Source organism: Mustela lutreola, chromosome 17 (assembly GCF_030435805.1).
Source record: "Mustela lutreola isolate mMusLut2 chromosome 17, mMusLut2.pri, whole genome shotgun sequence".
Lineage (NCBI taxonomy): Eukaryota > Metazoa > Chordata > Mammalia > Carnivora > Mustelidae > Mustela > Mustela lutreola.
In genome coordinates, this window is record NC_081306.1 from 6,718,398 (window position 1) to 6,745,541 (window position 27,144).

Genomic DNA, 27,144 nt, shown 5'->3' on the forward strand with positions numbered 1-27,144 from the left:
ACCAAGTAGACTCTTCAACACAGAAAGCAAACTGATGGTTGCCAGAAGGAAAGGCAGGGGGAGAAATTGGTGAAGAGGATTAAGAGGTACATACTTCCACTTATATAAATAACTCACAATGATGAAAAGTATGTCAAGATAATATTAATGTTGTACTGTGATAGACAGTGGTTATACTTAATGGTGGTGAGCACTGAGAAATATACAGATGTGGAAAATCACTATGTTGCACACCTGAAACTGACATAATATTGTGCAGATCAATGATATCTCAATTAAAGAAAACTGTTCTCACTGTCAGGGGTTTGAGGAGCCCTGTCCTCAAAGGCATCATGTAGTGCCCTCTAGTGGTAAAAGCCAGATCTGCAGTTGAGAAAGAACCACAGACCAGAGAGGAGACTAGTCCTCAAGCAGGACTGTCTGGTTGGAAGGGACCTTCCAAATGACATGATCATCCCTGACATCCAGAGCAAGAACCTGTCAACAACACCAAGCCACCGCCTGAGCACGCCCTACAAAGAAAGCACGTGCTCCACCCCTGAGCAGCTCTACCTGCTGAAAAGCTGACCAAGCTGCCTTCCTCTGGGAGCTCCTCCCTGGACTTCCTACTGCCCTCTCCTGGATGACACGGAGCAGCTTCTGTATTCACCCTCAGCTAACACTATTGATCCAGACAAACAAACCTTGTAGAGTGTCTGCAAAGTACCAGGCACTGGGGATACAGTGGGGAACCCGGGAAGAGACAAAGAGAAGTAAGAGCTTATGCCAGATGAATGGCAACAGTATGGCAGATGAAAGGACCTTCATCAGACAAGATCAAAGGGCAGGCCTCTCTGAAAAGGGGAAGGCTCTGTGGAGTTCCACTGAATTGGAGAAAGCTGTGCAAAAGGTACTCTGGTGCTGTTCCCTGGTACAAACCTATTCTTACTCTAAGAAGGACAAAAAGCAGATAGAAATGCTCTGAGCAAGAAGCGCCTTGGAATGTTCCAGTAGAAGGCAGGCAGGGAGGCTAAAGAAGAATAGAGAAATAGGAGAAACGTCAGAGATTTCTGGGGGGTGTGTTTGTGTTTTAATTTCTCTCTGTTTTAAAACTTTCCTACACTACCCATATGTCATATTTCATTCTAAGACACCATCAATTATGAGACTAAAAAAAAAGAAAGAAGAAACACTTCCAGTTAGTCAGTGTTTTTCCTATTGCTTAGAATTTTAATTTAATTTGTGCTGATGAAAAATCCCTTTGACACTTATTTGAACAGAATGAAAGGGTAAAAATGAATGACATGAGTAGGTTAAATCTTTTATATTTGGGTTTATGACCCTTCCCAAATTTATGTCTCTAAGTAGAAAGAGGTAGGGGACGAGGTCCGTTTTGTTTCCCCTTCAATATCCAGTTGACCCAGAATTATTCACTATAAAGATTCCCCTAGGGCACGTGGGTGGTTCACTCCATTGGGAGCATCCCTGGGTCCTGATATTAAGTCCCACATCCGGCATCCTGCTCAGCAGGGAGTCTGCTTCTCCTTCTCCCCTCCTCCCTGGTCATGATCTCTCACTCTATCTCAAATAAATAAATAAATCTAAAAAAAATTAAAATGACTTCCCTTTCCCCCATTGAACGGACTTGACACTCTGGGCCAAAATCAATTGACAATACTTGTTGCGATTGGTCTATTTTGTACCCTCTGTTCTGTTTCATTGATCTATCTTTATCACAAAGACTTTGATTACTGTGGCTTTAAAATTAGTCTTAAAATTGAGCAGGAATAAGCAATGTGGGTTCTTCAACTGTATTATTTTAAAGACTTTTTGGCTATCTAGGCCCTTGGCACTTCCATGTACATTTTGGAATCAACTTGGTCATTTCCTCTAAAATAGAATAAAAAGAAGGCTAGGATTTTGCCTGAGATTGCATTGTGTGCATGAATCATATCATGGAAAACAGAAATCTCGACAACGTCATATCTTCTAATGCGTAAACAAAATATACCCTCCCTTTATTTCAGTCTTCTTGAACTCCTCTCAACAATGTTTTGTGTTCTCTGTCAAGGTATTTCATGTTTATCATGATACTTATTCCTAGCCTGTTTGCTTTCCTGTGTTTTTGTTTTGTAAGTAGGCTCCATGCCCAGCATAGAGCCCAGTATAGAGCCCAAAGCAGGGCATGAACTCACAATCCTGAGTTCAAGGCCTGAGCTGAGATCAAAAGTCAGATGAGTCATCAACTAAACCACCCAGTCACCCCAACCAGTTTATGTCTTAGATGCTACTGTAAAATATTCTAAAATTTTCATTCTCCTATCCATGTACGTTTATCATGCATCTGTCTGACAAAGAATTCCTATCCAGAATACGTAATAACTCCATAAAGTCAAAACCAAAACAACATTGACAACAAACAATGGGTAAAAGATGAACAGACAGTCCCCAAAAGATGTAAGAATGCCCACTAAATACACAAAAAGGTGCCTAACTCAGATCATTCATCACCAGGGAAATGCAATGTGAAAGCATAATGAGATGCTATTTCACCCTGACAACACAGAATGTTTATAAGGATGCTGAGCAACTGGAGTGTCACTATATTGCTGGTGGGAAGTGTAAACTGATTAACCACTTTGGAAACTAAGCTAGCACTTCAATATATCCCCACCCTGTGACTAAGCAATCCCACTAACAATTTCAACAGAAATTTAAGACTTCTGTAAGAAAGTTTATTGTAGCCTATTCACAATGACCAAAAACTTGGATACAACAAAATGTCTAATCATCAGATGAACAGATGAACAAATCAAGGTTTAAACACACTACATAGAAAGGAGGAGACTACACTGACAAAGATTCTTTCCTTGACCAAACTCTAGCCAGACTGCTCAGAGCCCTCTTCTCAAACCTGGCTTATCATATACCAACTCGAATAAACATTAACATAGTTTCTAACAGCTCCAGGTCCCAACCCTGCGACACCACCAGTCCCCCTTAGTGCCTGCCTGAGGAAAAACTCAAGGCATCTACTATTTGTTCAATCAACACAGAAAAGTTGAGCTCTTGTCTCCCAGTTAGCAAATACAGGCGGTTTCATATGGACCAATACGTATTCTACTTTTTGTCATCTGTTCCTCCCCTGACTTTACTCATCCCTGGCCTTACTTCTTCATTCTCTCTTTAAAATGCCCTCTGTACAAATCGAGGTGGAGTTTCTTTTGAAACTTCCATAGAAGTTTTGAGCTTCCATAGAACCTTCCCTCCTGAGATCCATCTCACTAGAAAACTCAAACACACATGCAAAAATGTTCATCACAGCCCTATCTTAATAATAAATACACAGTCACCGAAATGACAAACATAAATATTGTCACATAAAGTACAATCACATTGAGGAATACCACTGAGACAATAAAAAATAAATGAGGCAAAAAATTATATGCTGAGATTATTCTAATTAGATTATAGAGTGGGGGAAATGTACCCACTTTTTTTGTTTAAAAAGTTAATCCTGAAGGGGCACCTTCCTTGCTCAGCTGGAGCATGTGATTCTTGATCTGAGGCTTAGGAGAGCCAGCCTAAGTTAGGTACAGAGATACCTTAAAAATATAATCTTAAAAAAAATTAACCGTATAAGAAAAATAATTAGTATTATAGATCTGAGACCATTGCTTTTCACAGGTATTTTCTAAAATTTAATTTGTTCCATTTGAGAAAAAAAATGGAGGGACGGGAGCGAAAACCCAGAAAAGCCATGATTTATTTGACTTTCTTCATGGGCAAGTTTGGCAAATAATTTATCCTCCATAGAATGAGAACATTCTCATTCTTTTTTTTTTTTTTAATTTTATTTTTATATATTTGACAGAGAGAGAGATCACAAGTAGGCAGAGAGGCAGGCAGAGAGAGCGGGGGGAAGCAGGCTCCCTGCTGAGCAGCAGGACCCCGGGATCATGACCTGAGCAGAAGACAGAGGCTTAACCCACTAAGCCACCCAAGAACCCGAGAATATTCTCATTCTAAAGTGACATGTCTTCTCTGGGGAGGGAAAACAGCCGCCCCCACCTTCAGAATATCTCAGATCAAAATCTCAACCCTGCTTTCTGGGCTGAGCTGTGTAGATGCCAACACTGTGCTGGAAAGGCCTAGGCTGTCCAGAAAATGCTGCCTCTCCCAAGAGGTGATCCTGTGACCCCCGTGCACATCAAGGAGGGTGATTTTCGATGTGGCTGGCATCAGATTAACTTTTGGAATTCTCAAAATGGAATTCAGTCTTACAGCCCCTAGCCTGCTTTCTAAAACACACAGACCACTAAAAACCAGTGAAACAGAACATGGCCATTTGGAGACCTCATCAGGGAATAGAACCTTGAGCATCTACACTCAGTTCCTCGTCACTCTGGGGGCTGAGAAATACTTACTGGTGCCTACAGGGCATGAGGCACTGAGACACACATGGTCCCTCCGGGCACCATTATTCCCACGGGGTAGATAATCATTAAGCAAGATGTCTGTGTTGCAACGGGACTGACTGCCACAAAGGACATGCACAGAGAAGAGATAGTGGGCTGGACCTTGTCTGCAGGTATCAGGGGCCTCCGGAGGGAGCCACATCTGACATGAACCAGAAGAGCCAGAGGCTGGGCACCTTCTTGACTCATGGGCCTCACCCACATCCAATCTGTCAGTACATCCCATCAGCTCCTCCTCAACATGTAACCAGACTCGGGTCAATTAGCAGCACTTCCACCCCTACCACCCTGATCCAATCCGACAGCAACTCTTCTCTTGGAATATTCCAGTAGTCTCCTAGTGATCTCCCTGCTTCCACCCTCACTGTTCTCAACAGAGAAGCTGAAGTGATCCCAATAAAACCCAAGTCAGGTCACCTCATTCTTCACTTCAAAATCCCCCCTGTCAGTGGCTCCCACCCCAGGTCTCTAACACCCCCTTCTCCCTCACTCTGGCCTTGTCATTCCTGGAACAAGTCGGCCCAGCTTTCTTCATGGAGGCCTTCCTACTCCCCCTTCCCCCTGCCAGGGACACTGTGCCCACAGACATGCACAGGGCTCACTCCCTTACCTCCCCACCTTTGTCCTCAGGGGGCCTTCCCTGGCCATCCCAGCTCAGATGACAGCCCCTTCCAACCCTCCTACAGCATCCAGCTGACACACCAGATTCCTTGCCTCTCTGTCTCCTGGCTGCTTTTCTCCCTGGAAGAAAGGTTCGCTAACCGCTGCAGCCCGGTCTATTTGGGTCATGTCTGGAACTGCAGGAGAACCAAGCCTCTGGCAACTGAGCCGGTATTCAATAAAGAATGTGGAGTCACTGCCATTCATCTGAGGGGAGATGAGAGCTCATGAGGCGAGGGGGGTGGGGGAGAAAGCATCTCGGGCAGAGGGAGTGGCCGAACTGCCCCAAGGCCAGCAGGCACAGGGCACATTGGAAGGACTGACCAGATATTGTCAGGCAGAGAAAGCGAGTGGGAAACAGATGGAAGAAGGGGGACAGAGCAGCCCACAGGAGGAAAGTTTGCATCCATCTCCAATAACAAAAAGAAGCCAGAAAACTAGTAGTGATATGATTGAATGGGCCTTCCCGAAAGCTCTGGCATCCGGGGAGATAGGGACCTGGGGGAGATAGAAGAGCCTGGAAGCTCACTAAGCACACTAGAGCCATGGCTCTGAGCACAAATGATCTTAACTGGGACAAAAAGGGCAGAAGCAAAGGTGGAGAAAAGGAGGTAAATTCCAGAAATATTTAGCAGATAAAATCACAGGTCTGGGTGAATGATCGAATAAGAGGGAAAGAAAGTAAAAGCAGAGTTCTGAGATGACTCCTCCCCTTTGCACATGGGAGAGGAAGGACACAGTAGCCCCATTCACAGAGTTGGGGGATTGGGGTGGCAAGAGGGAAAATACAGGAAGCGGATCTCGAGCACAGTTTTAGAAAGAATGGACCTGCAAAAACTCTGAGACATCAAAAAGCAGATTTCCAGTCAGTAGCGGAAGACCCATGGTACTGTGAGAGGATCACGAAAAGCAAAGTGAGTCACGCCGTGCAATGCAGAGTCTCACCTTGTTGCCAATGATGAATCAAAAGGTTTCCAGTAACAGAAGATGTGGGATTCCAAAAAAAATCACCCTGGCCAGAGCAGGAGCATGTGGTTGGGAGAAGGAGCTGGACGAGAAGCAGGTAGGACGAGGAGGATGGGTTGCAACAGAGCAGGCAGGAGAAGGGACCTGAGCCAGGGGTGTGGCCACAGGGAAGGAAAAGGGAAGAGACTTGCCCTCTGTCACCAGTGTGGCTCCCACACAGCTCCTGGGGATGGTCGAAAACCCAGAGCATGTCACCTCCCCGACTTGAAACCCCTCAGTACTCCCCAGTGCTCCCGTATTTCACTCTCTGACAGCCTCTCCAGAATGCTCTCTTGCTACCCGCTCCCCGACACAACATCAGGTGCCGCTGACACAGCTCTGGGCTTCAGTGTCCAGGCTAGTTTCCCCTGTCTGGCAAACACCTGTTTGTCTTGTGAAGACTTCCCTCCTCCACGGGGCAAGAAGGAAGAGCAGTGCTGACACCGAGGAGGTGGCCTGGCACCATGAGCAAGGCTGCACGGCTGGTAGCGCACAGAGAGGCATGTGGTTCCCCTGCTGGGCACAAACGACCTCGCAGAACAGCAGCACGAAGGTGACCTGGCCACAGTGAGGAAGGAGACAAAACAGGCCCACTTCCTCTCTTGTCCAAACACACAAAACCAGGTTGTTGTGCCCACCACAAAATACCAATCATCCCCTTTCCCGGCTCATACGAGTGAGCGCCTTCCTTGTGAATGACACTGTTCACGCTACTCACACCTCCTTCTAGAAAAGACCGATAGAGCTAGCTAACCTAGAACTATCTTACGGATCCGCCTCACAACTCGCATGAGGTGTAATGAACCCACTGTGTTTAAGGACAGGTGTGCGCCCAGTGGCCTCTGGGGAGGACGCTGACCCGTCGCGGGAGGGAAGAACTGTTCCCTTTCTCGGAGGGACATTCGTGGAGTTCCATTCTGAAGGGTTTCCATCTCTGTGAAGCAGGACCCATCCCATCGCCCATGTCACACGGAGAATGAAGGGCCCGCCACAAAGTACGCTCTCAACAATTTCTGCTGGACGAACGACACTCCAGCCTCGTGCTTGCCAATATGTGACACATCTGTGGTGACGACGCTGCCCCCGCTACACCCCTCAGAATGGAGACTCTGGTGGCCTCCACGCAAGGGCTCTGGAAAGTACTGGTTCTGTCCACCAATATCACGCGGTCCCAGGCCCGCACTCCCTCCGAACCCCCCGCCTTGTTTGGCCTGATGTCAGGTGCACGATGGGGACCCTGACAACCCCCAGGGGAATGTCATCTACTCAAAAGGGAGAACCCGAACTTCTCCCTTGTCAACAGTCCCGCTCTCCCCAGGCCCGGCCCACAGCACAGGTGAGATAATTAGCCGCTCCAGAAATGAACCCCCCCCCCCACCCCCGCTCTTCACAGGTTGGAAACCAGGGGCGCACGAGGTGACGGCTACCTTTTGGCGAAGGAGTCCCTGAGACACAGGCCCGCCTCCCACCGAGGCCCTGGCCCCGCGCCGCAAAGGCACCTCTAGCACATAGAAGCATCTTCACAAGTGCCCGCGCACTCCCCCATCTTGTGTCTGTTGAGGCGGAAGAACATGAGGTGAAAGCGGGCGTCCTCAAGCTAGTGGCCTTGGGCGTAGAGGTTCCGGGATGCTGTGTCCACTGGGGACATGGAAGCGGGGTTCCACAGAAGCCGAGGGGAACCGCCAGCCTCCGAGAGGCAGCTGAGAAGACTGGTTCCACAGCGCTCAGCCAATCGCCTCAGGGACCCGGCGCAACTCTCATAACAACACTCCCGCTCATTGGTGCCTCTGCCCAGACGCTCATTGGATAATTGCTCCTCCCCTCTGCTGGCGGAAGGACTTATTGAAGAGAAAAAATGTAGCCCCGCCCACACAACCCGGAAGCTCTCGTGGAGGGGGTGAGCGGGCTGTGGAGTAAACAGAGAGGGACACTAGGGAGCGCCGTAATGCTTTCTGGGAGTTGTAGTCACCGGTGCGAGGGACGTGCGCTTGGTTTTTTCTTGCTGCTCAGATCATTTTTGTCATTCATAGGGGGAAAGAGCTACAAGATCCTCAGTTTTAGGGCGAAGCACAGAGAATCCAGCCAGAGGAAACAAGTTAGTTGGGGTTCAGTCTCAATCACTGAGCAAATGTTCATGGAGCGCTGACTGTGGGCCAGGAGTTCTGCTAAGTAAGGGCTTTGCACACATATCCTTTTCAAATGTGGACAAGGAATGTGTGGAAAACTGGTTCAATGCAAAATCGTGTGAACGTGAAAGCGAACTACAACTGCCAGTTACAAGCATCAATGGCTGAAGTTAAGGAACATATTGAGGGAAGAAGGGAACAGATCATTTTTATAAAGTTCAAACCAAGGAAAACGAATGTTCAGAGAAATGCACGTACACGATAAAATACTATACAGAAGAAGAAAGGAATGGGGGAGGGGAAACAAGAATCACCACATTTGTGACCTGGAGGGAGGGGATGGGTAGAATCCTGGAGGATTCTTCATTCATTTCTTCATTCATTGCACTTCAATCATTTCTCAAGTTCTGGTGGTTCACCTGTGTTTCATTATTATGCATATTTAAGACGTTCCTTACATATATTTTGTACTGGACTTCTTAGAAAACATCTTTATTTATCTAGTGATCTCCTCATATAGGCTGACAATGATGCTAATGGGAAGGCTAATGGAGTCTGGACCACTGAATGCTCATTAGAGGTGACCTCAGTTTGCAGCGTTGGAACTAATGGGAAAATCCCCAGATCCTGTGGAAATGATGGATCAGAAGCACCTTGACTCAGAAAAATGAAAGAAACTGTCATCCAGCGCTTGGAGAGTGCATAGGGAGCTGGGCACAAACTACCCCTCCTTTCCCATGACCATCTGGTAGGACCTCAGTCAAACCAACATCTTCCTTCTCTGCTGCTGCTGTTTTCTGAGTCTGGGGCCTGTGATTTCATCACAAGCTTTAAATGGCTATAGTCAGGTGGAAAGCCTGCTATCCCCCATAGAATTATTTTTGCACCCTTTATAAAAACTCAGTTGGGTATATTTATGGAAACTATTTCTGGGTTCTTTGTTCTGTTCTATTGATTTATGTTTCTGTCCTACAAATACCACAGTCTTCCCTATTATAACTATCTAATAAGTTTTGAAACTGGGTAGAATGAATGTTCCCACTTAATTACTCTTTTTCAAAACTGTTTTTGAAAGTACTCTAATTCTTCTGTCTTTTTTTAAAGATTTTTATTTATTTATTTGACACACAGAGATCACAAGTAGACAGAGAGGCAGGCAGAGAGAGAGGAGGAAGCAGGCTCCCCGCTGAGCAGAGAGCCCAATGTGGGGCTCCATCCCAGGACCCTGAGATCATGACCTGAGCCGAAGGCGGAGGCTTAACCCACTGAGCCACTGAGGTGCCCTCTTCTGTCTTTCCACATACATTTAAAAATATTTCTGTCTTTACCAAAAAAAAAAAAAAAATCTCTGTCAATCTGGGGAGAATGAAGATCGTTATTATACACAGTCTTCCAATTCACAAACATGGTGTATCTTTCCATTTATTTATAGCTTTCAGCATGTGACTCCTGGACATGCACTGTTAGATTTATCCCAAAGTAGTTTCTTTGTACGAGTAATTGTTAATGTGTATTTTATCGTGGAGCCCACATATTCATTGCTACGTATAGCAATACAACTTACCTTTATGTGTTTACCCTGTATACTGTTTCACTGCGAAATTCCATTATTAGTTCTAAGAAGAATTACATTCTCATACCCTCTTGTGGCATAAGGCCTGAAATGAAGATTCCATATTACGGACTGTCTTGACACCTGGAAAATCAAGGCATCAAATGGCATCATGCATGTTCTCCTCTCCCTCTTCCATCACAGGGACTAGATATACTGCCTATTGGTTTTTGGGGAGCAGCGTTCAGTTCCCTAGAAGCCCACTGAATTCTTCAAGCCAGCCACTCACACCCTCCCATGGGAACCAGGACTTGCCACACCCTCTTGTTTCAACCAAGTCTAGCCTTCCAAGGCCCTGCTGGTTCTCTCTGTTCCCAAGTGCAATCTCTGTTCAGTCCTGCACGGTGTGTGGTATCCTCTCTCCTGAAGTGTGAGTATTTGTGACTAGTAAACTGTTGTCAATCACATGTGTCAGGTGTCAGGGGATCCCCACAAGTCTGGAGCAGGAATCTCTCTCTCATCAGGGACCTGAGGAGAAGGTGATTAAAACAAGCGGCATCACAAACAGGGCATCCCCACGTTAAATGAGGACACAGGGTCAGCTTGACCTGCTCCTTCGCTAACTAACTGGCTTCAGAGGTGACAGTCACGATCTGGGAGGGAACTGGCCATCGCCGGCCAGCTTGTGTGTTGGCCCGTGTTCTGTTATCTCACATGGAGGTCGCCATCCATTTCCAAACTAATGTCCCATCCTTGCCAATAAGGTGAGAATGAATGAGAATTGACTGTATCTAGGAGGGAAGTGTCACGTATGTGACCTGCATGTGGCCTGTATTGGTCTCCAAGGCTCCCCCCTGAGGTTGGCAACCACAGGACATGCTGACTGGTGTGCTTCAGTTCCAGGGACTGGGTGTTGGGCCAGTGTTTGACCCTGATGTTCCGATCCTATGGGGGAAAGCGCACCCCAAACACAGTCCTGGGGGATGACCCTCTGTGTTGTGGGTGGAAAGGAGGGAGGCCCTGACCCCAGGGAAATGTAAGAATGGCTCCCTGGCTGCCTCCTGAGTCACCGTGGTTCAGACGATGGGAGTGGCCTTGCCTGTCTCCCGAGCTGCTGTTCCTCTCTCTGTTACCATGTGTCTTCCTGAGCACTCAGGGTTTTGAGGTGCACATCCATGGCAGCCCAGGGCCCATGAGCTGATGAAAAACAGGAAAGTGAAGGGAGGGACGTTTGGTGTTCTACTTCTGTCCCAGTGCCAAACCTCTCACCAGCACACTTGGCTTTCTCTCTCTCTCTCTCTCTTTCTTTCTTTCTTTTTTTTTTTTTTACATTTTTAAAAAAGATTTTATTTATTTATTTGACAGAGATCACAAGTAGGCAGAGAGGCAGGCAGAGAGAGAGAGAGAGGGAAGCAGGCTCCCTGATGAGCAGAGAGCCCAATGTGGGGCTCGATCCCAGGACCCTGGGATCACGACTCGAGCCAAAAGCAGAGGCTTTAACCCACTGAGCCACCCAGGTGTCCCTCACTTGGCTTTCTCTTAATGTTGTTACTCTCCAGCTTGTCATAGGACTCATCTGGTGATCCAGACGCTTGAGGCTCCCAACCCAGCCATGGACAAAATGATCATCCCAGCACAAAAATAATGATGATAATGATGATGATGATGATGATAATAAAGCAGAGAAAGATGATCAGGGTAAAAACATACTCCTCCACCCCACAAGTATATCCAGGAAGAAACAAGTCAAAAAAAAAAAAAAAAAAGGCGGAATGAAAGAAAGAAAACTGGATACAGGAGAAAAAACCCTACCCCAACCCAGATTAATTCAACATAGGTTCACAATTTGGCCCAATGGAAATCCAGAATTTATTAAAATAATGTATATGGCAAAGGATAAAAGGAGGCCGAATGGCTTTTGTGCCTCTACAACATCGGTTCTGAATTAACTTTAATGTTTGCTAAGTAGCACCAGTTGGCTAATCTTCACAGCTTTAATACAAGGGATCAAATTATGGTTATACCTGGTAGAGTGACCATATTTTGCAGCTTATGTATTTAGTGATTTGACATCTCAGGCCTTGATGACATTGGAGGGACTGTCTCTGGCAGATCTGGCTGATTTCCAGAGATGAACAACAGCTTGTCTGGCAGCAAACCTTTCACAGGTAAACCAGCCAATTCAGAGACTTTACCCCCAATCACCTCCTCTAAGACACTCTTGTACTCTGGGCCACTATTCCTTGCCCTGATCATTCCAGAGGCAGGGACAGACAACACCACTGTGTCCCAGAACCCACTGAAATGACACGAACAAGGCAATCTTAAACCTGCTTACTCAGACTCACCTTCCTCTTCCCATGGAAACCATGGGAAGGGTCTTGCCCACATTGTCTCTTCACTCCCTCTTTCTCCTGACTGCTTCCCTGGGCAGCCCTTCATGGCAATGAGGACCTCTTTTCTTGGGATCTGTGAATCTAAACAGCTTCTTCCATTGTGAGAGTTACTTGTATATCTGCCTGTCTTACCATACCTGATTAAAATCAACTCCGGTCCCCTTAAAACATCTGAGACACCTGGGGGTGCTCAGTGGGATAAGATTTTGGCTCAGGTTATAATCTCAGGGTCACGGACTTGAGCCCCATGTTCGGTTCTGATCTCATGGTGAATCCCCTTGGAATTCTCTCTCCCTCCACCCCTGCCCCCACTAGTTCTTGCTGTCTTTCTATGTCTCTCTTTAAAATAAATAAAATCTTAAAAAAAAAAACACCCAAACAGATTTAACGATGGTGAATATTTTATTATTATAGATTCCTCTTTCAACATCCTCTCAGTCACATGTGTCTTGACCTAGAAGGAGACACGATTTACATTGTTACACACAGGGCACCCAAACCGCTCTGCTATCATAGGCAATCATCCTTTGGGGGAGGATATTACTGCACCCATATTTCTCCAGGTGTGACATCATATTTATGACATCCTACTGTGAGGGATTTGTTTGACACACTTATTAAGGACATACAACTCCAAGGGCCCTGGGTGGCTATGATCATTAAGTGTCTGCCTTCAGCTCAGGTCCTGATTTCAGGGTCCTGGGAAAAAGCCTGTTCAGCAGGAAATCTCCTCCCTCTCCCTTTGCCCTTACCAACCCCTTGTGTATTATTTCTCTCAAGTAACTAAATAAAATTTTTAAAAAGATTTTTAAATTATTTATTTGTCAGAGAGAGTAGGAGCAGGGAGAGTTGCAGGCAGAACAGGCAGAGCGAGAAGCAGCCTCCCTGCCAAGCAAGGAGCCTGAAGCGGAACTCAAGGATCCCATGATCCTGGGATCATGACTAGCTTCTGGGATCTGGGATCATGATCCCGGGATCATGACCGGAGCCAAAGTCAGACGCCCAACCAACTGAGCCACGCAGGCATCCCTGAAAAAAAATTTTTTTTTAAGGAAAAAGGGACATGGAAGTCCAACATTGTTCAGTACTTTTTGGGTTCTGGAGGAGACATATTGCTTCTTTAGCTGTTACTTCTCAGTGAGTCCACTTTGGCGAGACTCCCCTCAACAAAAAACTCTAGGATCTGTGCAAGCAAAAATTAACTGTTGGGGGTGACTGGGTGGTTCAGTTGGTGAAGTGTCTGCCTTTGTCTCAGGTCCTGATCTGAGGATCCTGAGATCGAGCCTGGCAGGGGGTTCCCTGCTCGGTGGGGAGCCTGCTTCTCTCTCTCCCTTTCACCCCCTCTTCCAGTCAGAGCTCTCTCTTAACTACATAAATAAAAGCTTTTAAAAAAAAATCACCTGTTAGTGCCCAGGTGAAAAGACTTTAGCAGCCTCCTCTCCCACTTTCTGGAGTCCCTGGACCACCCATGCTATCTGTCAATTGTCCATGGGCTCCCAATGCAAGAAACGGCCCTCCTTGGCCCTGGTTAGAGACCATGAAAGCAGCAATTGCTGGCCAAGCTCTGGGCTCTTTTGGAAACACAGTCTCTCAAGACTCTGAGCCTTCCTATCCAGCTGTCCATTATTTTCTGGGTCATGGCACCCCCACCAGCTTAATATAGTCATCAAGTCCTACTTGCTACAGGCTGAAGCCAAAGTCTGCATATCCTACCTGCAGGTGGAGGTGGCAGCTTCTGTCCACAGTGCATTGCCAGATTCCATGGTGCTGGAGGACGTCAGCTCTTCCTCCTACCCGTTGGCTACCCAGGGATTTCCATGGGATCAACTGCATGAACATCAGTGGGAGTTATTACATTTTGATTTTGATGACCACGTTTCCCTCCTGGTCATGTGACAACTTCACTTCCTTGAGAAGCACCTGTCCTACGCCTTAAAAGTCTCAGTCCCAGGTTGAAATTGATGTCCAAATATCAGAGTCTACTGTGATGGAAAGATGAGATTAAGATTTAATAGAATTGTCTTGGCATTGGGTAATGTCAGAGGGCTGCAAATAGCCCCATTTCTTATTCCCTTTGCCCTCTGCTCCCATGGATCAGATCCTCTGGCCAACAAGCCCTCCTTAGCACAGAGACAAGGCACAGTTTCTCCCCAAGTAAGCTCCAGTTCCCTGACAGCCTGTGGAATGATCCAGCAAGCCAGTCAGTCCCTCCTGCAGGAAGTAGGGCTCACCTTCACTCTCCTGTTACTACATAGCCTGCACCCACAGCCCTTGATCATTCTGTTCCTGAGTGCAACATCCCCCGTGGCCCTGCATGGTGTGTGTGTCCTCCTTCCCTGGGCCATGAGTATAGGTTGGTAATAAATTACTGTGGAGCTCAGCTGTGCAGCATCTGGACATCCCATAACTTTCGGGTGGGAATCACTCCCTTCACCAATTGGTGAAGAAGAGAATAATGAAATCTTTCTCACTTGTACCTTTGTCAAGGCACAATGATGAGGCTCATGGGCTTGAAGTTATTTGGATAATAATCTATTGGGGGCTTTCAAGAATTCACCTGGGGCTAAATGGCAGCCTTTATGTGACTGATGAAGAGGAAGGAAGGCCGTGAAGGCAAGGGCTTGGATGGTCTCTTAAAGCTCAAACTCCAGGCAGTGGGGGAACCCTCCAATATTTGCAGCAGGGAAGGAACATCACATTGTTATTTCAGTTCACCCTGACAGCAGAACGCATTCAAGGGAGGCCAAGAGTGGAACCAGCGAGATCAGTAGGCAGTCTACTACACCAGTTGGAGACAGGAGTGGGTGAATCAGAAAACTGACAACAGGAAGTCAGGGAAGGAATTACCATATTTGGCAGGCTGAAGATACAGCAAAATGGAAAATCAGTGGAATAAGGTCCTTAAGGAAATGTGAGTGGATCCTTTCCAAGGTATAATGGGGCGCTTTTGGATCCAGGCCCCCCAGTCACCCTGCTGCGAACACCCATGGGCTCTTGACTGTGCAGTCACAGCTGGTCTTCTCGGATCCCCAGCGTGCTTGCCATCAACCTCAATGCTTCCTGCCGTTCAGCATCAGCTGCCTGGAAAGATCCCACGAAGAGTCTCCTTAGGAGGATTTTGTCCACCATTCCTTCAGACTGACTGACTCAGTTTCTTCTGTGTGTCCTCCAGGATTTCCTGCTGGACCTCATTCTGTTTCTTGAACTCTTGGAGTTGGTCCTCCTTCACCTCCAAGTCGGCATTTGTTTGATGCAATAATCTCTGTAAGGACTTCAGTTTTCCTTCTAGAGTGTCTGCCTTTTCCATCCATTTGGCCAGTTCCAGCTTCAGGTTCACTAGTCTTCGATCATAGTGCCTTCCCTCTTCCTGGGAGTCAGCAAGCCAGAGCAGTTTCCTCCTTCTGCTGGGTGACCACGTGCAGCTGCTCCCGCAGCGACTCTACCTGCAGCCTGGCTCTGTGGCTGGCCTTTTCCATGTCAGCAGAAGACAAAACGAGTTTTCCCTGCAAGACCATCACTTCCTCTCTCAGCCGAGCCACTTGGTCTTCTGAGGCCAAAGCTTCCCGGTGCCGAGAATCTTTGGCTTCTGCATCAAGGTGCCACCCTCTCTCCAGCTCCTGGGTTAGGCACAATTCTCTCTCATGTAACTGGTGAACCTCCTTCTGGAGGGCGCAGGATTCCACTTCTTTCTGTGTCAGTGCCAACACGACGTCATCTCTCTCCTGTTGACACACAACTGTCTTTTCCTGCATTGACCAAATGGTGTCGATGAGCCGGTTCAATTCTCCAGTCTTGCCCTCTTCTTTCTCTTGCAACAGTTGCTCCAAGGCCAGGGCCTTCTCTCTCATCACAGCATGCTGGGATGCCTCCTCTCTCCGCATCACTGAAAGCAGCCGATTGTCTCTTGCAACGTTTGATTTTCCATTTTCTTTTCTCTAGATCTTTCCATGATCTTTGCATTTTCCTCTTTCAGCCAACACACGTCCATTTCAAAATCTGCTATCCTCTCCTTCAGATTGGTGACTGCCTGACTCAGCAGCTCGTTCTCACTCAGCTGGCCACAGAGCTTCTCCTGTGAAGAAAGCAGCTCCTCACTTTTTTTTTTTTTTAAGATTTTATTTATTTATTTGACAGAGAGAGATCACAAGTAGATGGAGAGGCAGGCAGAGAGAGAGAGAGAGAGAGGGAAGCAGGCTCCCTGCTGAGCAGAGAGCCCAATGCGGGACTCGATCCCAGGACCCTGAGATCATGACCCGAGCCGAGAACAGCGGCTTAACCCATTGAGCCACCCAGGCGCCCCAGCTCCTCACTTTTTGCTTGGATTTGGAGCTCCTGAGCCTGAAGGGAGTTTTGTAGAATGGCCTATTTCTCCTTCTGCTGCTCCATGTGGGAATCGGCATCGCTGTGTTCTTGTGGTTTGCCTTCTCTTTCCCCGGTGGCAGCCCCTGAAGCAATCCATCTCTGCTGATCTTCCTGGAGGGTTTGAATCATTGTATCTTTTCCTCGCCCTGATTTTCTGAGCTCTTCTACCTCCTCTTGGAGCACCTAAGAAGACTCACTCACTAGGTCAGACTTCATGGCCTTCAGGGAGTCGGCGGACCTGCGGAGTCGCTGGAGGGCTGGAGGAAAATCACATCAAGGTTCCCTAAAAGGAGGTCCTTGGCAAAGCTCCCCGATGCGAAGCTGAAGTTGGGCCAGTTCCTTCTCTAGCTCTTGTAAGTTTATTTCATGTCCCTGGTAAGTTTGGATCTGGTCAAGAGAGACTGTCTGCGGTTTCAGAACGTTCTCGCTGTTGGGGCACGCCCACGCCTGCAGTTGTCGCAGATGTGTCTGAAGCTGGGGGGACTCACGCTTCAGATTTTGGACGGTGGTCAGCACCTGCTCTTTCCACTCTTCCATGATCTTCATTCCCTGTGTTAACGTGTCCCGTTCCTGGAGAAGCTGCTGGAACTGATCGATTCGAACTCCTCGAGCCTCATGACCAGGGCCAGGTGTTTGCAGGATCCTCAATAAAGTCTGGCATATCTGACTCAACGCAGCCACTTCCAGGTCTTTTTCTCGAATCACGTGTGACAAATCCCGAATCCTTTCTCTACACCCCTCCTGGCTGCTGCTTTCCACTCTCGTGGACAGTTTTTGGTTTTCCTCTTGCACCCTCTGGAGGTCTGCTTCCTTGGCAGTAAGTCGATCAGTCATTTCGTGATAGTCCCTTTTCAGATTGCTATTCTCTCTCATCTTCTCATTTAGGACGACCAACACCTGTTCGCTTTTCAAAGCACACTCTTGCAATTGCCGCTGAAGTTGTTCCACGCCCGTTGTGGCTGTGAGAAGCCGCAGGGATGCTGCTGGAAAGACCCTGAATCTCCACATCCTTTTGCTGGATGATCCGAGTGAGTTTCCCGATCTCCTCTTTGGAGAGCCGATCCACTTGCGCGGTCAGTTGGACGTTCTCTTCAGTGAGAAGCTTCGTCTCCGAGTCCTGTTCTTTGATTCCCTGGACTAACCTTTGAATTTCGACTTTAGATGGATCACGCTCTTCACTTCTGTTCTCTCTGGGAAGAGGCTGGCTTGCTCGCACTTCCTCATCCTCACAGGGTTCTCTTGGAATTTGCGGGCTTTTGTCGGGCAACTGGGCTTTCAGCTCTTCTAGCATGACTTGCAGATTCCGAATTATCTCGTCTTTGGCTGCGAGGAGCTGAGCACATTCAGTATTCATCTCCTCCTGCCAGTGTTGAAGACGGTCCACTTTCTCCTTCTGCTCCTGTAAGGACTGAAGCAGTACTCTCTTCTCCTGGTGCTGGTTGTGAATGATCTTCTGTTGTTCTTTTATTTCCTCTTCGAGATCACCTTTTAACTTGTTGAGCTGAAAGACCTCACACTCTAGTTCTACAATCTCCTCTAGGATTTTAGGGTCAACCAGAGGGACAGTGTGACTCTGTTGTGTTAGGCGCTCTAGGTCTCCGTCCACATGCGGATATTCGTCTGTCATGGATAGGAGACGCATGTCTTTGTCCTCCACGGATGGCTGTAAAATGTCACTGCTTCTTAAGGTTTCGGTTGACTTACCAAATTCCTCCTGAAGCTCTGGCCTTTCTCTAAGCTCTTCAATGTACACATCTTGCTCTCTGACCCATTATGTCAATTGCTTCTGCTCCTCCAAAGCAAAGGACAGCAGTTCCTTCGTTTCTTGATGGTCGGCGTCCATCTGCTCGATGGACGTATTTCCAGGTCTTTCTCTTGACCGAGTTGAATGAAATGCACATGCTCTACCAGTGACCACTCTTTGAGCCTTCGCTCAGACTAGTTTGTCTCTTCCAACAGCTTCTTTTCAGCTAGACACAATTTCGCCACTAACTGCCCTTTCTCTATTTTTAAAGCCCTCATAGAAATGTTGTTTTCCAGAGAATCCTCGTTGTGCAGAACAGATTCCTCCAGCTGATGTCTTACATCTTGGAGCTCCCAGACCAACTTTTGCTTTCCTGCTCGGAGATCTGAAGCAATGTTGTTCAAACTGTCGTTCAGCCGCTGCATTTGTGTAAGTTGTTGCTTCAACCTTCTGAGCTCCATTTCCCTTTCCTGAAGAAGGTCACGGTTCACGTTCCCAGCAGAGTCTTGGTTTTGCAGGTCTTCCACCTGTCGTTGATAGTCCATTAGTTGTTTGTGGTGCTGGTCAGTGAGGTCTGCTAGTTTCTGCAGGTGGACGTTTTGTAACACTGCCACTTCCAGCTGATGTTCGTCCAACTCTTGCATCCGCTGCCGCTCTAGGTCTCTGATATGGCTCTTCAATTTCCACACTGTTTCTGAGTTGATGGTATTTGGTCCCTGGGTGAAACACGAGCACAACTTCTTCCAATGAGTCACTTCAGCCTCCAGTGTTTTGATCTCATGGAGGCGTCTATTGATCTGTGTCTGGGCTGAGATGACATCAGCCAAATCCATGGCGTCCCCAGGGAAAGTCCCTTTCCCCAGTACATGTTTATATCTGTTAATATCGGAGATGTCACTGGTCAAAGAGGTCTCGCTGCTGTCCACAGCCCCTAGGGAATGGCCGAGGCCAAAGCCTAGGCACCAGCCCAGAACATCTGATGGCCATACAACTGCCCTGGTCCGCCGGTGGGAAAGTGTCCAGCGTAGTCAAACTACCCCGCCAAGTGTCCCAGAACCCCTGCCTGTGCGAGGCTAAGAATCAAAAGCCAACTGGCATTTCCAGACAATGCCTGCGTGCCCCTCCCTCACCCCAGCGCCTGCTGGTCAGGCAGCTAGGAAAGGCCATGTCTCTTTGGCCACTGGTCCCAGTCCCCGCCGCTCATCCCCACGACTTCCCACGCCAGGCCTGGGCCCCTTGCCTTCCTTCCCCTGCTTCGGTGGCTGTCCTGGTTGGGCCCCTAGAGCATGCTCCTGCCTGACTGTCCCCAGGTGCCTGCCCCCAGAAAATGCACCCGGCCCTCAACTTCCTCCTAAGTGGGATGACAATACACAAAGTCCTGTAGCGTGAGCTTTCCACACAGCAGTATCTTTTTAATTGAGGTGAACCGTACACAGTCACAGGCATCCATCCAGCTAGGAGAGAGGATCCTATGTGCATTTCACAGATGTCTACAGTCGCTCAGAGGACGGCCCTCACGGAGACTTTGGATATTTCCAGCCTCTAGAGGCTCCAGAGCGCCCGTCAGTCCTGCACCGACAGCTCGACCCTTGCCTAGCCTTGGTGGTTCACCGGCAGATGAAGGAATGCGCCACGCCTCCGTCCTGTGCGCCTAGACCAGGCAGGGGGTTGCGGAGGACGTTGGAGTTGCCTGATCCGCGGGTCCTCCGCTCTGCACAGTGTGGCCCAGGTCTCTGGCGGCAGAGGTCCGATTCCGCTAGGCGGCCTCCGCCTGGAGCTAGTGACTGGCCGGCCCTGCGCTGCCCCGGCGGGCGGCGCCGGTGGAAGTGACGCGGCGAGGGCGGGGCGCGGGCCTGAGAGCCGCCGCCGCTGCTGCCCGGGCGGGGAAACCATGTAGCCGCGCCAGGTCGTCCCCCCAGCTGCCCGGCCCCAGCCCCGCCGGCCGCCGCCGCCACCATGAAGAAGCAATTCAACCGCATGAAGCAGCTGGCCAACCAGACCGTGGGCAGGCGAGTGCGCCGATTTGGGCCGGCGGGGATTGCGCCCCGGTGGGGGCCGGGGGCGCGTCGGGTGGGGAGCTGCGTAAGGGGCCGAAGGCCGGATCCCGCGAAGGGGCTGGGCGGGGGCGGTCCGGCTGCTCCTCTGGCGGCGCGCTCCCGTAGGCTGCCGCACCCCGCACCCCGCACCAGGCACAAGGGCTCCGGGTCAGGGCTGCGCCCCGCTGCGGCCTGGAGCCTAGCTGGGAGCCGCCGCCCGAGCTCCCGGGAAGCCACGGGTTGGGTCGGCCTTCCGAGACGCCCCCGGAGCATAGGTCCCCGCCGCCCATTGTTCAGGCCCCACCGAGCATCGCCTTTGGGGGCGACTGGACTCTAACCTTCCCCTGCCCACCCCCGGGGGTTTGCCCTGCGAAAACCCCTCACGGATGTGCGGTAGGCCCGGCGGCCGCTCTGCTCTGGGGGCGGTGTTCTCAGGCTTTCCGGGTCTCCCCGCCGCTTCAGACCCTCCGCCTCCTGCCTAATGGCAGGAAATAATTAAGGGGCGATCAGAGCCCGTCGGATCCGCCTTGGGGAGTTTCTGGCGTCCAAGGAGGGACTGTAGAGGTGCTGCTGCCTCCAAACCGGGGGCCTCTGTGGACCGAAGGGCCCAAGTTCTTGACACGGAGAAATTGGCAACTGGAAGGAAAGAATGGTGGAGACTCCTTAGCTGACTTTTATTTTATTTTTTAAGAGCTTTTTTGAAAAGCCTTTCTCTCTCTGGGTTTGGAAGCAGATCCTTCTGCGTTCGTGCCTGGACAGGAAACATTATCCAAAATGAAATGACAGCAGAGACCGGGGTTTGTAGACCATCCGGCTGTTGGAACAGGAACCCCTGGTGGTTTTGAGAGCTCCTAGAGGTGATGGTCATGTGCCCAGTTATCTGGGGCACATCTTTCAAGGTCTTTTAGGGCAGTTGGCTATACTGGATCTACTGACTGTTTATTCTGGGATGAGATATGAAAGTGTGAGTTTTCCACGGCTTTTGCTTTTTTTTTTTTTTTTTTTCCAACAGTTGAGTCAAAGGGAGAGTTTGGTTCGGTCAAAGCACATGTGATAGTTCTTTTTTGTTGTATGTACCAAAATACTTTTACTTCCCCTCCCGTTTTCTAAATTTGCCTTGTACTGTTTCAGTTCCCCGTCTTCCCCACCGCCTAACTTTTTGCTTAGTGGCTTCGTTTTATTGTTTAATTTGGTTGCTACCCCACCCTATGATCTTAGTGTGCACTGATTCTGTTTCCAGAATTCATGCCTCTTCCCTAAAGCCTAGCAGTGCCTATTTTTCTGTCATTTGTAGGAAATGATAGAAATAATGCTGAGAGGGAGGTAGACAGGGTCAGAGTGGGGGCAGTGTTTCAACCAAGAATCTGTAAATGAATTAGAAGATAATCCCTTTTGAGTTTTCTTACTCTCCCCTTTGCATTTTTAGTAACATACCTTGTGAAACTCATATTTGGTGTCAAGACAGATTAGTCACATTGTCATTCTGACCTGTTTTTACACTGTATCAGGAAAGGGGTGTTTGCTTGTTTTGTGCAACCTTCTGAGCCTTTTCAAGCTTCCAAACCAGTCAGGGTCTCTTTAGTCCTAGCTTCCTCTGCCGCAGCTTCTGTTTTCACACTTCCATTTCGGCCATAGATGCCCTGCTTTTAGATTCCAGAGCAGGCTGAGGATTCCTACCTAGTCACCTCTCCCTGGAATTCTCTGGAGCTCATTTCCCCATACCAGCTGTGTAGCTGCCTCCTACTCCTTCTTCAGCTCTCCAGGCAAAGGTCTCTGCCTCTAAAAGGCCTTCGCTGTTGCTCCCACAGAGACTGGAGGACCTCCTCCCAGGGAACTTTGATAACTCCACACAGCGCCCGGTTTTCTATAATGGAGTGGCCTTTTTACTTGTTCTTGTTCTCCAGGAAATGAAATGCCTTGGCAGAGCCCTTGCTGCCTTTCTCTTTCATTTCGAGCCTCTGCTACGGTGCCTAGCATTGGGCGGAACCTCTACAAAGATTGTCAAATCAGGGGTCAATCTAGTTCTTACCAGTTCACCCTGGCGGTGTGAGCCCAAGTATGGGAAAATGAAAACTGGAGAGAGTCAATGGTGATTCATGCTGGGATCGTAATTCTGGCCCTGACCTTTGACTGTTTGAAAATCTTTATTGCTCGATGCCAGTGGAGGCCGGTAGAGGCTGAGGCGACTACCGAGCTATGGAGGGTGTGGCAGTTATGGTCCCAAAATCCAAACTGTTTTTCTGGGGAAGCTTCAGCTTCACTGCTGTCCATTTCCTTGATGTATTTATATTTCTTCCACTCAAGTTATTGTAAAAGTCTCAGGAGGAAACACAGAGGCAGAAGAGAGCCTAGAATTGTGATTGTGTGTTACTATGTTATTGGTAGACACCAGAAACAGGACTCTGGGTGCATTCAACTCAAGAGGAAGGCTAGAAAGCAAAGGTCTCCTGCACCCACGAGTGAAGTCATGTGTGTGGATGCCCATCATGTATGTTATCCATTCATAGAGCCTTGCAAGGCCATGTTCTCTACCCAAGAACGGGGACCTCGTGAGGAACCCTACAGTGAGGTTCCATGGGACCTCATGGGGGAGAGTCAGGAACGGCCGGAACCAGGCAGTTCTCCTGATGTGTGTGTCTCCAATGGGAGCTGGAGGGTGTTTCAGAAGATGGTTTGCGTAGCACACACGCCAGGCTGATTTTGTGGTCTCAGGAAAGGTTTGTCCCAAAAAAGAGAATTGGGATGGTTGATTTACTAAGGGGCACTTCTTGAGCCCACACTGCGTGCCGCTGCTCAAGGTATTAAAGAAGTGAAAGTGAACACAACCAGGTTTCTGCCCTGAAGGGGCTCCGTTGCTTTGTGGAAGAGATGGACAAACAAGAAATAATTATAGACCATTAGGTAACTGTTTAAAGAGGGACAGCAACACTCCACTCTCAGTGGATGGAGAGAGGGACCAAAACCAGACGGACAAACTGGGAGAAAAGTGGAGCAGCCTTTCCCCGCATCTGTAAGCACTTCTTTCCATTTTCTCTCCTATCGATTAGGACTCTTTTGCTTGTAAGAGAACCCGACTTGAATTGCCTTAAGCCAAGATGGGAATTTCATTGGCTCCTATGGGACCCAGAGAGTCCAAAAGTAGTGTGGGTGCAGCCAGGGTTTTTGCTCTCTAGATAGGCTGTGTCCATCAGGAGACACCCCTGCCTCAACCCAATTTTCCCTCCTCCTTAGTTCAAGTCCCAGAGGGCAGAGAATGCTTTTCACTGTGACCAGAGGTCCAGGATTGACTCTGAATGTGTCTGGCTGGGCCCCATGCCTTGCCCTGGAAATGGGAATGGAGTCAGCCCCACCCAAACCACAGGGTCTGGGAATGGGACAGCACTGGCCCCCCCGAGAGCACTGGGTGCTGTTCCCAGAAGGAGGGGAGAAGAGGTGCTGGTCAGGATACAGTAAGTATCACATTGTGTCTTTTGTAGTCCTGCTCTAAAAAGAAAAATGTATTTTGACAATCTCCAGGTTGGATAGATAATTCATCAGATGCAGGTGGTACTTTTTGGCCGGTGAGAGTCTGAGTGGAGGAAGGCATACACCAGCGTGAGGAACTCAGGGAACCCTGAGTTATGAGGTAGAAGTGTCAAGGAGCAAAAGAATCTGAACTCTTTTGAGTCTGACCTAGGAGAGTTGATGACCTAGGAGAGGCCCTGGAAGGGAGTTTCTCTTTGGGGTTGGTTTGTGCCAAGGCTGAAGTACTCCCTGCAGGTCCGAATGCTTTCCTAGATAGTAGCCTTTAGAGCAGTCAAGGATACAGACTCCAGGCTGTGGCAGAGTGACTTAGAATAGGTGAGGACCCCATCGGTGTGGGGGAACCTCACCGATGTTTGTCTCACCAGAGGGGCATGTGGAAACATGAGCCCAGTGTGGCCCAACCTTTGGGGTTTTGGAGAAAGGATTGAAATCTGGATTTTCATGAAAATCAGGTGGTACTGAATGCAAATTAAACCACCACCATGACATTCTCAACAGAATCTGTCCCTGGTCAGACTCGGTCTGGGTGTGGGTCACTAGTTGGCAATGGCATGTGTAAAAGGATCAGGAGGTTAATGATTCCTCGCAACAAGTTCCAATTTTCCTTTTCTCTCCTGTACCTTACCCTGACATGACTGCATTCTAAGTTCCTGGATTTTTGGAAGAGCTTGTTCTTTCCTTTTCCAAAAGCTTTCAAAGATCTTATAGTCATACTCATCGATAACTTATCTAGTGGGTTTGCTTCCCAAGTGTTGTCCCAAAGCACCTGGCTTGGCTCTCAGGGCAGAACTCGGGGCCGGGGCTTTTGACTTTGGATCCCACATGTTTCTGACGACAGACCCTGGCCTGGCTGCCTTTTCACCTGATTCGCCAGGGAAGGGTTGGTGCGGATTCAGTGCCTTTGGTACTGGCTGAGCTGCTGGGCTGTAGGCTTTGCATAAATGATCTCACCACCTTCTCCATAGGAAGTCCCAGAGGTGATGTTATTTATTCCTGATTGAATGATGAGGAAGGGAGGACTCAAAAGAGGTCATCAGGCTAGTCACTGATAGAGCTGTCATGAACCAGAAACCAGGTCTGGGATTCCAAAGCAGCTGTAAGTCCAGACTTCACGTGGGCAACTCTTCTTGGAGGAAGCCTGTGTTGGAGTCATGCACGGTGCTTTCATAAAATGGGGGAAACTCAGAGTTGGATGTTGCTCATCTTACCAGGGATGGTCCCCTGAGGGGCATGTGGCAGTCTCTGGAGACATGGTTGTTGGTCAGGACTTGGTTCGTGGAGGGAGGTTGCTCCTGGCATCTGCTGAGAGAGGCCAGGGATGCTGCTGACCATCCTAACATGCACAGGATGGCCTCACCACACAGAACGATCTGGTCCCAAAGGTCAAGAACGCTGAGGTTGGGAAACCCTTGTCTAGTCCTTTTACATTCTCGATATATGAATGGCCAAAACCAAAGATCTACACTGTTTGCTTGTGGGGTATCGATGTGTTCTGTTTGGTTGATTTCTCAAGTATGTAAGTGTTTATTACAGTCATTAGCCCATATTTAAAGATTTGGTGTTTTCCCATGAAAACCTGGATTAGCGGTTCTTCTACCATCATGAAGGCCTAGCAATGACTAGTGTTGTTCCCTTGTACAAGGAGTCGTGGCTAAGTAGCTGCTGTCCCCTCTGTATCAGGGGTCAACTGTCCATTTGCCCCACTCCCTCCTGGCTTGTTTTCCTGTGTTAGATTCCTTGCACACCCTTCCCTAATCACAGAAATCTAACGACCTTTCCCAGGAGCAAAAGACTCATTGCTTCACGAGGTAGCCCACTGTGTTAGGGACAACACAAATTCTCACAGTGACTCAAAATGCATCTCTGCCTGGGCATCCCAGGGCAGTCCTCCGGTGCCACAAAGAATCAGCCCTTTTTGTACTCAACATCATAAACCGTATCCTTCCGTTTGTCAGCAGGAACCTTCTACATTCCTTACCTATTCCACACACTGATTTCCTCTGCCTTTTCTAAGGGAGCTTGGAACAGGGTTTCTGAGAAAACAGAGATGATGATGCTCTGTTTGCTTCAATCTGAGTGGATCCCATCCAGAGTCTGCATAGAGCAGAGGAGGAAAGAAATCTGTCATCCTCGCAATTTCTCTTGCATGGCCTTGTTATACACTGAACATACTGTGAAATCCTGGAATATCAAACAGAGTATTTATAGGTTTAGTGAAAACCCATTGTTTGCTGAAACAAAAAGGAATCCTAAACAGATGTGGCCCTGGGGCATCGGGTTACCTGTGAAGGCAGCATGTTATTCTCATCTGAAATGATCTCTGTGTTAGTGGTTCCCAGTATGTCTGCGGCAGACCCTCCCACCCCATCCCCCCACCTGAGGGACCTGACATTCTGGTGTAGGGTCCCAGAATTTGTATGTGCACCATGCATTCTTTTTTTTTTTTTTTTAAAGATTTTATTTATTTATTTGACAGAGATCACAAGTAGGCAGAGAGGCAGGCAGAGAGAGAGGAGGGGAAGCAGGCTCTCCGCTGAGCAGAGAGCCCGATGTGGGGCTCAATCCCAGCACCCTGGGGTCATGTCCTGAGCCGAAGACAGAGGCTCTGAGTCACCCAGGCACCCCTGCACCATGCATTCTTGTCAGACTGTAGAAGTTTGGCATATATCATTCTATTTCTGTTTCTCAAATACAGGTAGATGCCGCAGTAATTAATCAGGTATAAATCCATTTAAAGTATTATTACACTCCTGTCTGCTTTGTCTTTATGTTAAAATAGGAGCCTCTTTTTTTTTTTTTTTTTTTTTTTTTTTTATTTATTTGACAGAGAGAGAGATCACAGGTAGGTAGAGAGGCTGGAGCAGAGAGAGAGAGAAAGAGAGGGAAGCAGGCTCCCTGCTGAGCAGAGAGCCCGATGCGGGACTCGATCCCAGGACCCTGAGATCATGACCTGAGCTGAGCCGAAGGCAGCGGCTTAACCCACTGAGCCACCCAGGCGCCCAGGAGCCTCTTTTTAAAAAGTTTGAGTTAAGGGAGGTTAGTCTATGATGTTCCTATCTTTCCAGGGCCCTAGTGATCTGAAGGGCCACTGCATAGCTGTCCTTGTATTTGGATAGAGACATGTCCCCATTCTTCTGTCTTCTCTGACCATTCCCCTGGGTGATTCAGCACCTTACAGCACCTTACCACCTTACAGCTGATGGCTTTTCAGCTTTGTGTTTTTAGCCCTGGCACCTGTTCATGCCTCCATTGATCTTCCTCTTGAACTTCTCCATTTGAAC

General features: G+C 48.5%; 1 protein-coding gene and 1 long non-coding RNA gene across 8 annotated transcripts in view; one reads left to right on the forward strand and one right to left on the reverse strand.

The window, feature by feature from the left end:
* The window catches only part of LOC131819944 (uncharacterized), a 30,665-nt gene extending 22,798 nt beyond the window's left edge, over positions 1 to 7,867 (reverse strand). Inside the window, exon 1 of one of the 3 annotated variants that reach the window (XR_009349411.1) lies at positions 7,550 to 7,867. This is a non-coding gene — a long non-coding RNA (uncharacterized LOC131819944). The remainder of the gene's footprint in view (positions 1 to 7,549) is intronic. The other 2 variants (XR_009349410.1, XR_009349409.1) reach the window with 2 other exon arrangements.
* A 12,274-nt stretch (positions 7,868 to 20,141) lies between these two features.
* The window catches only part of ARHGAP17 (Rho GTPase activating protein 17), an 84,317-nt gene continuing 77,314 nt past the window's right edge, over positions 20,142 to 27,144 (forward strand). For 3 of the 5 annotated variants that reach the window (XM_059155361.1, XM_059155364.1, XM_059155363.1), the window contains exon 1: positions 20,143 to 20,311. In XM_059155361.1, coding sequence (XP_059011344.1) covers positions 20,259 to 20,311 — 53 coding nt within the window. In that variant the 5' untranslated portion in view covers positions 20,143 to 20,258. Of the gene's footprint in view, positions 20,312 to 27,144 lie in introns of all 5 variants that reach the window. The other 2 variants (XR_009349399.1, XM_059155362.1) reach the window with 1 other exon arrangement.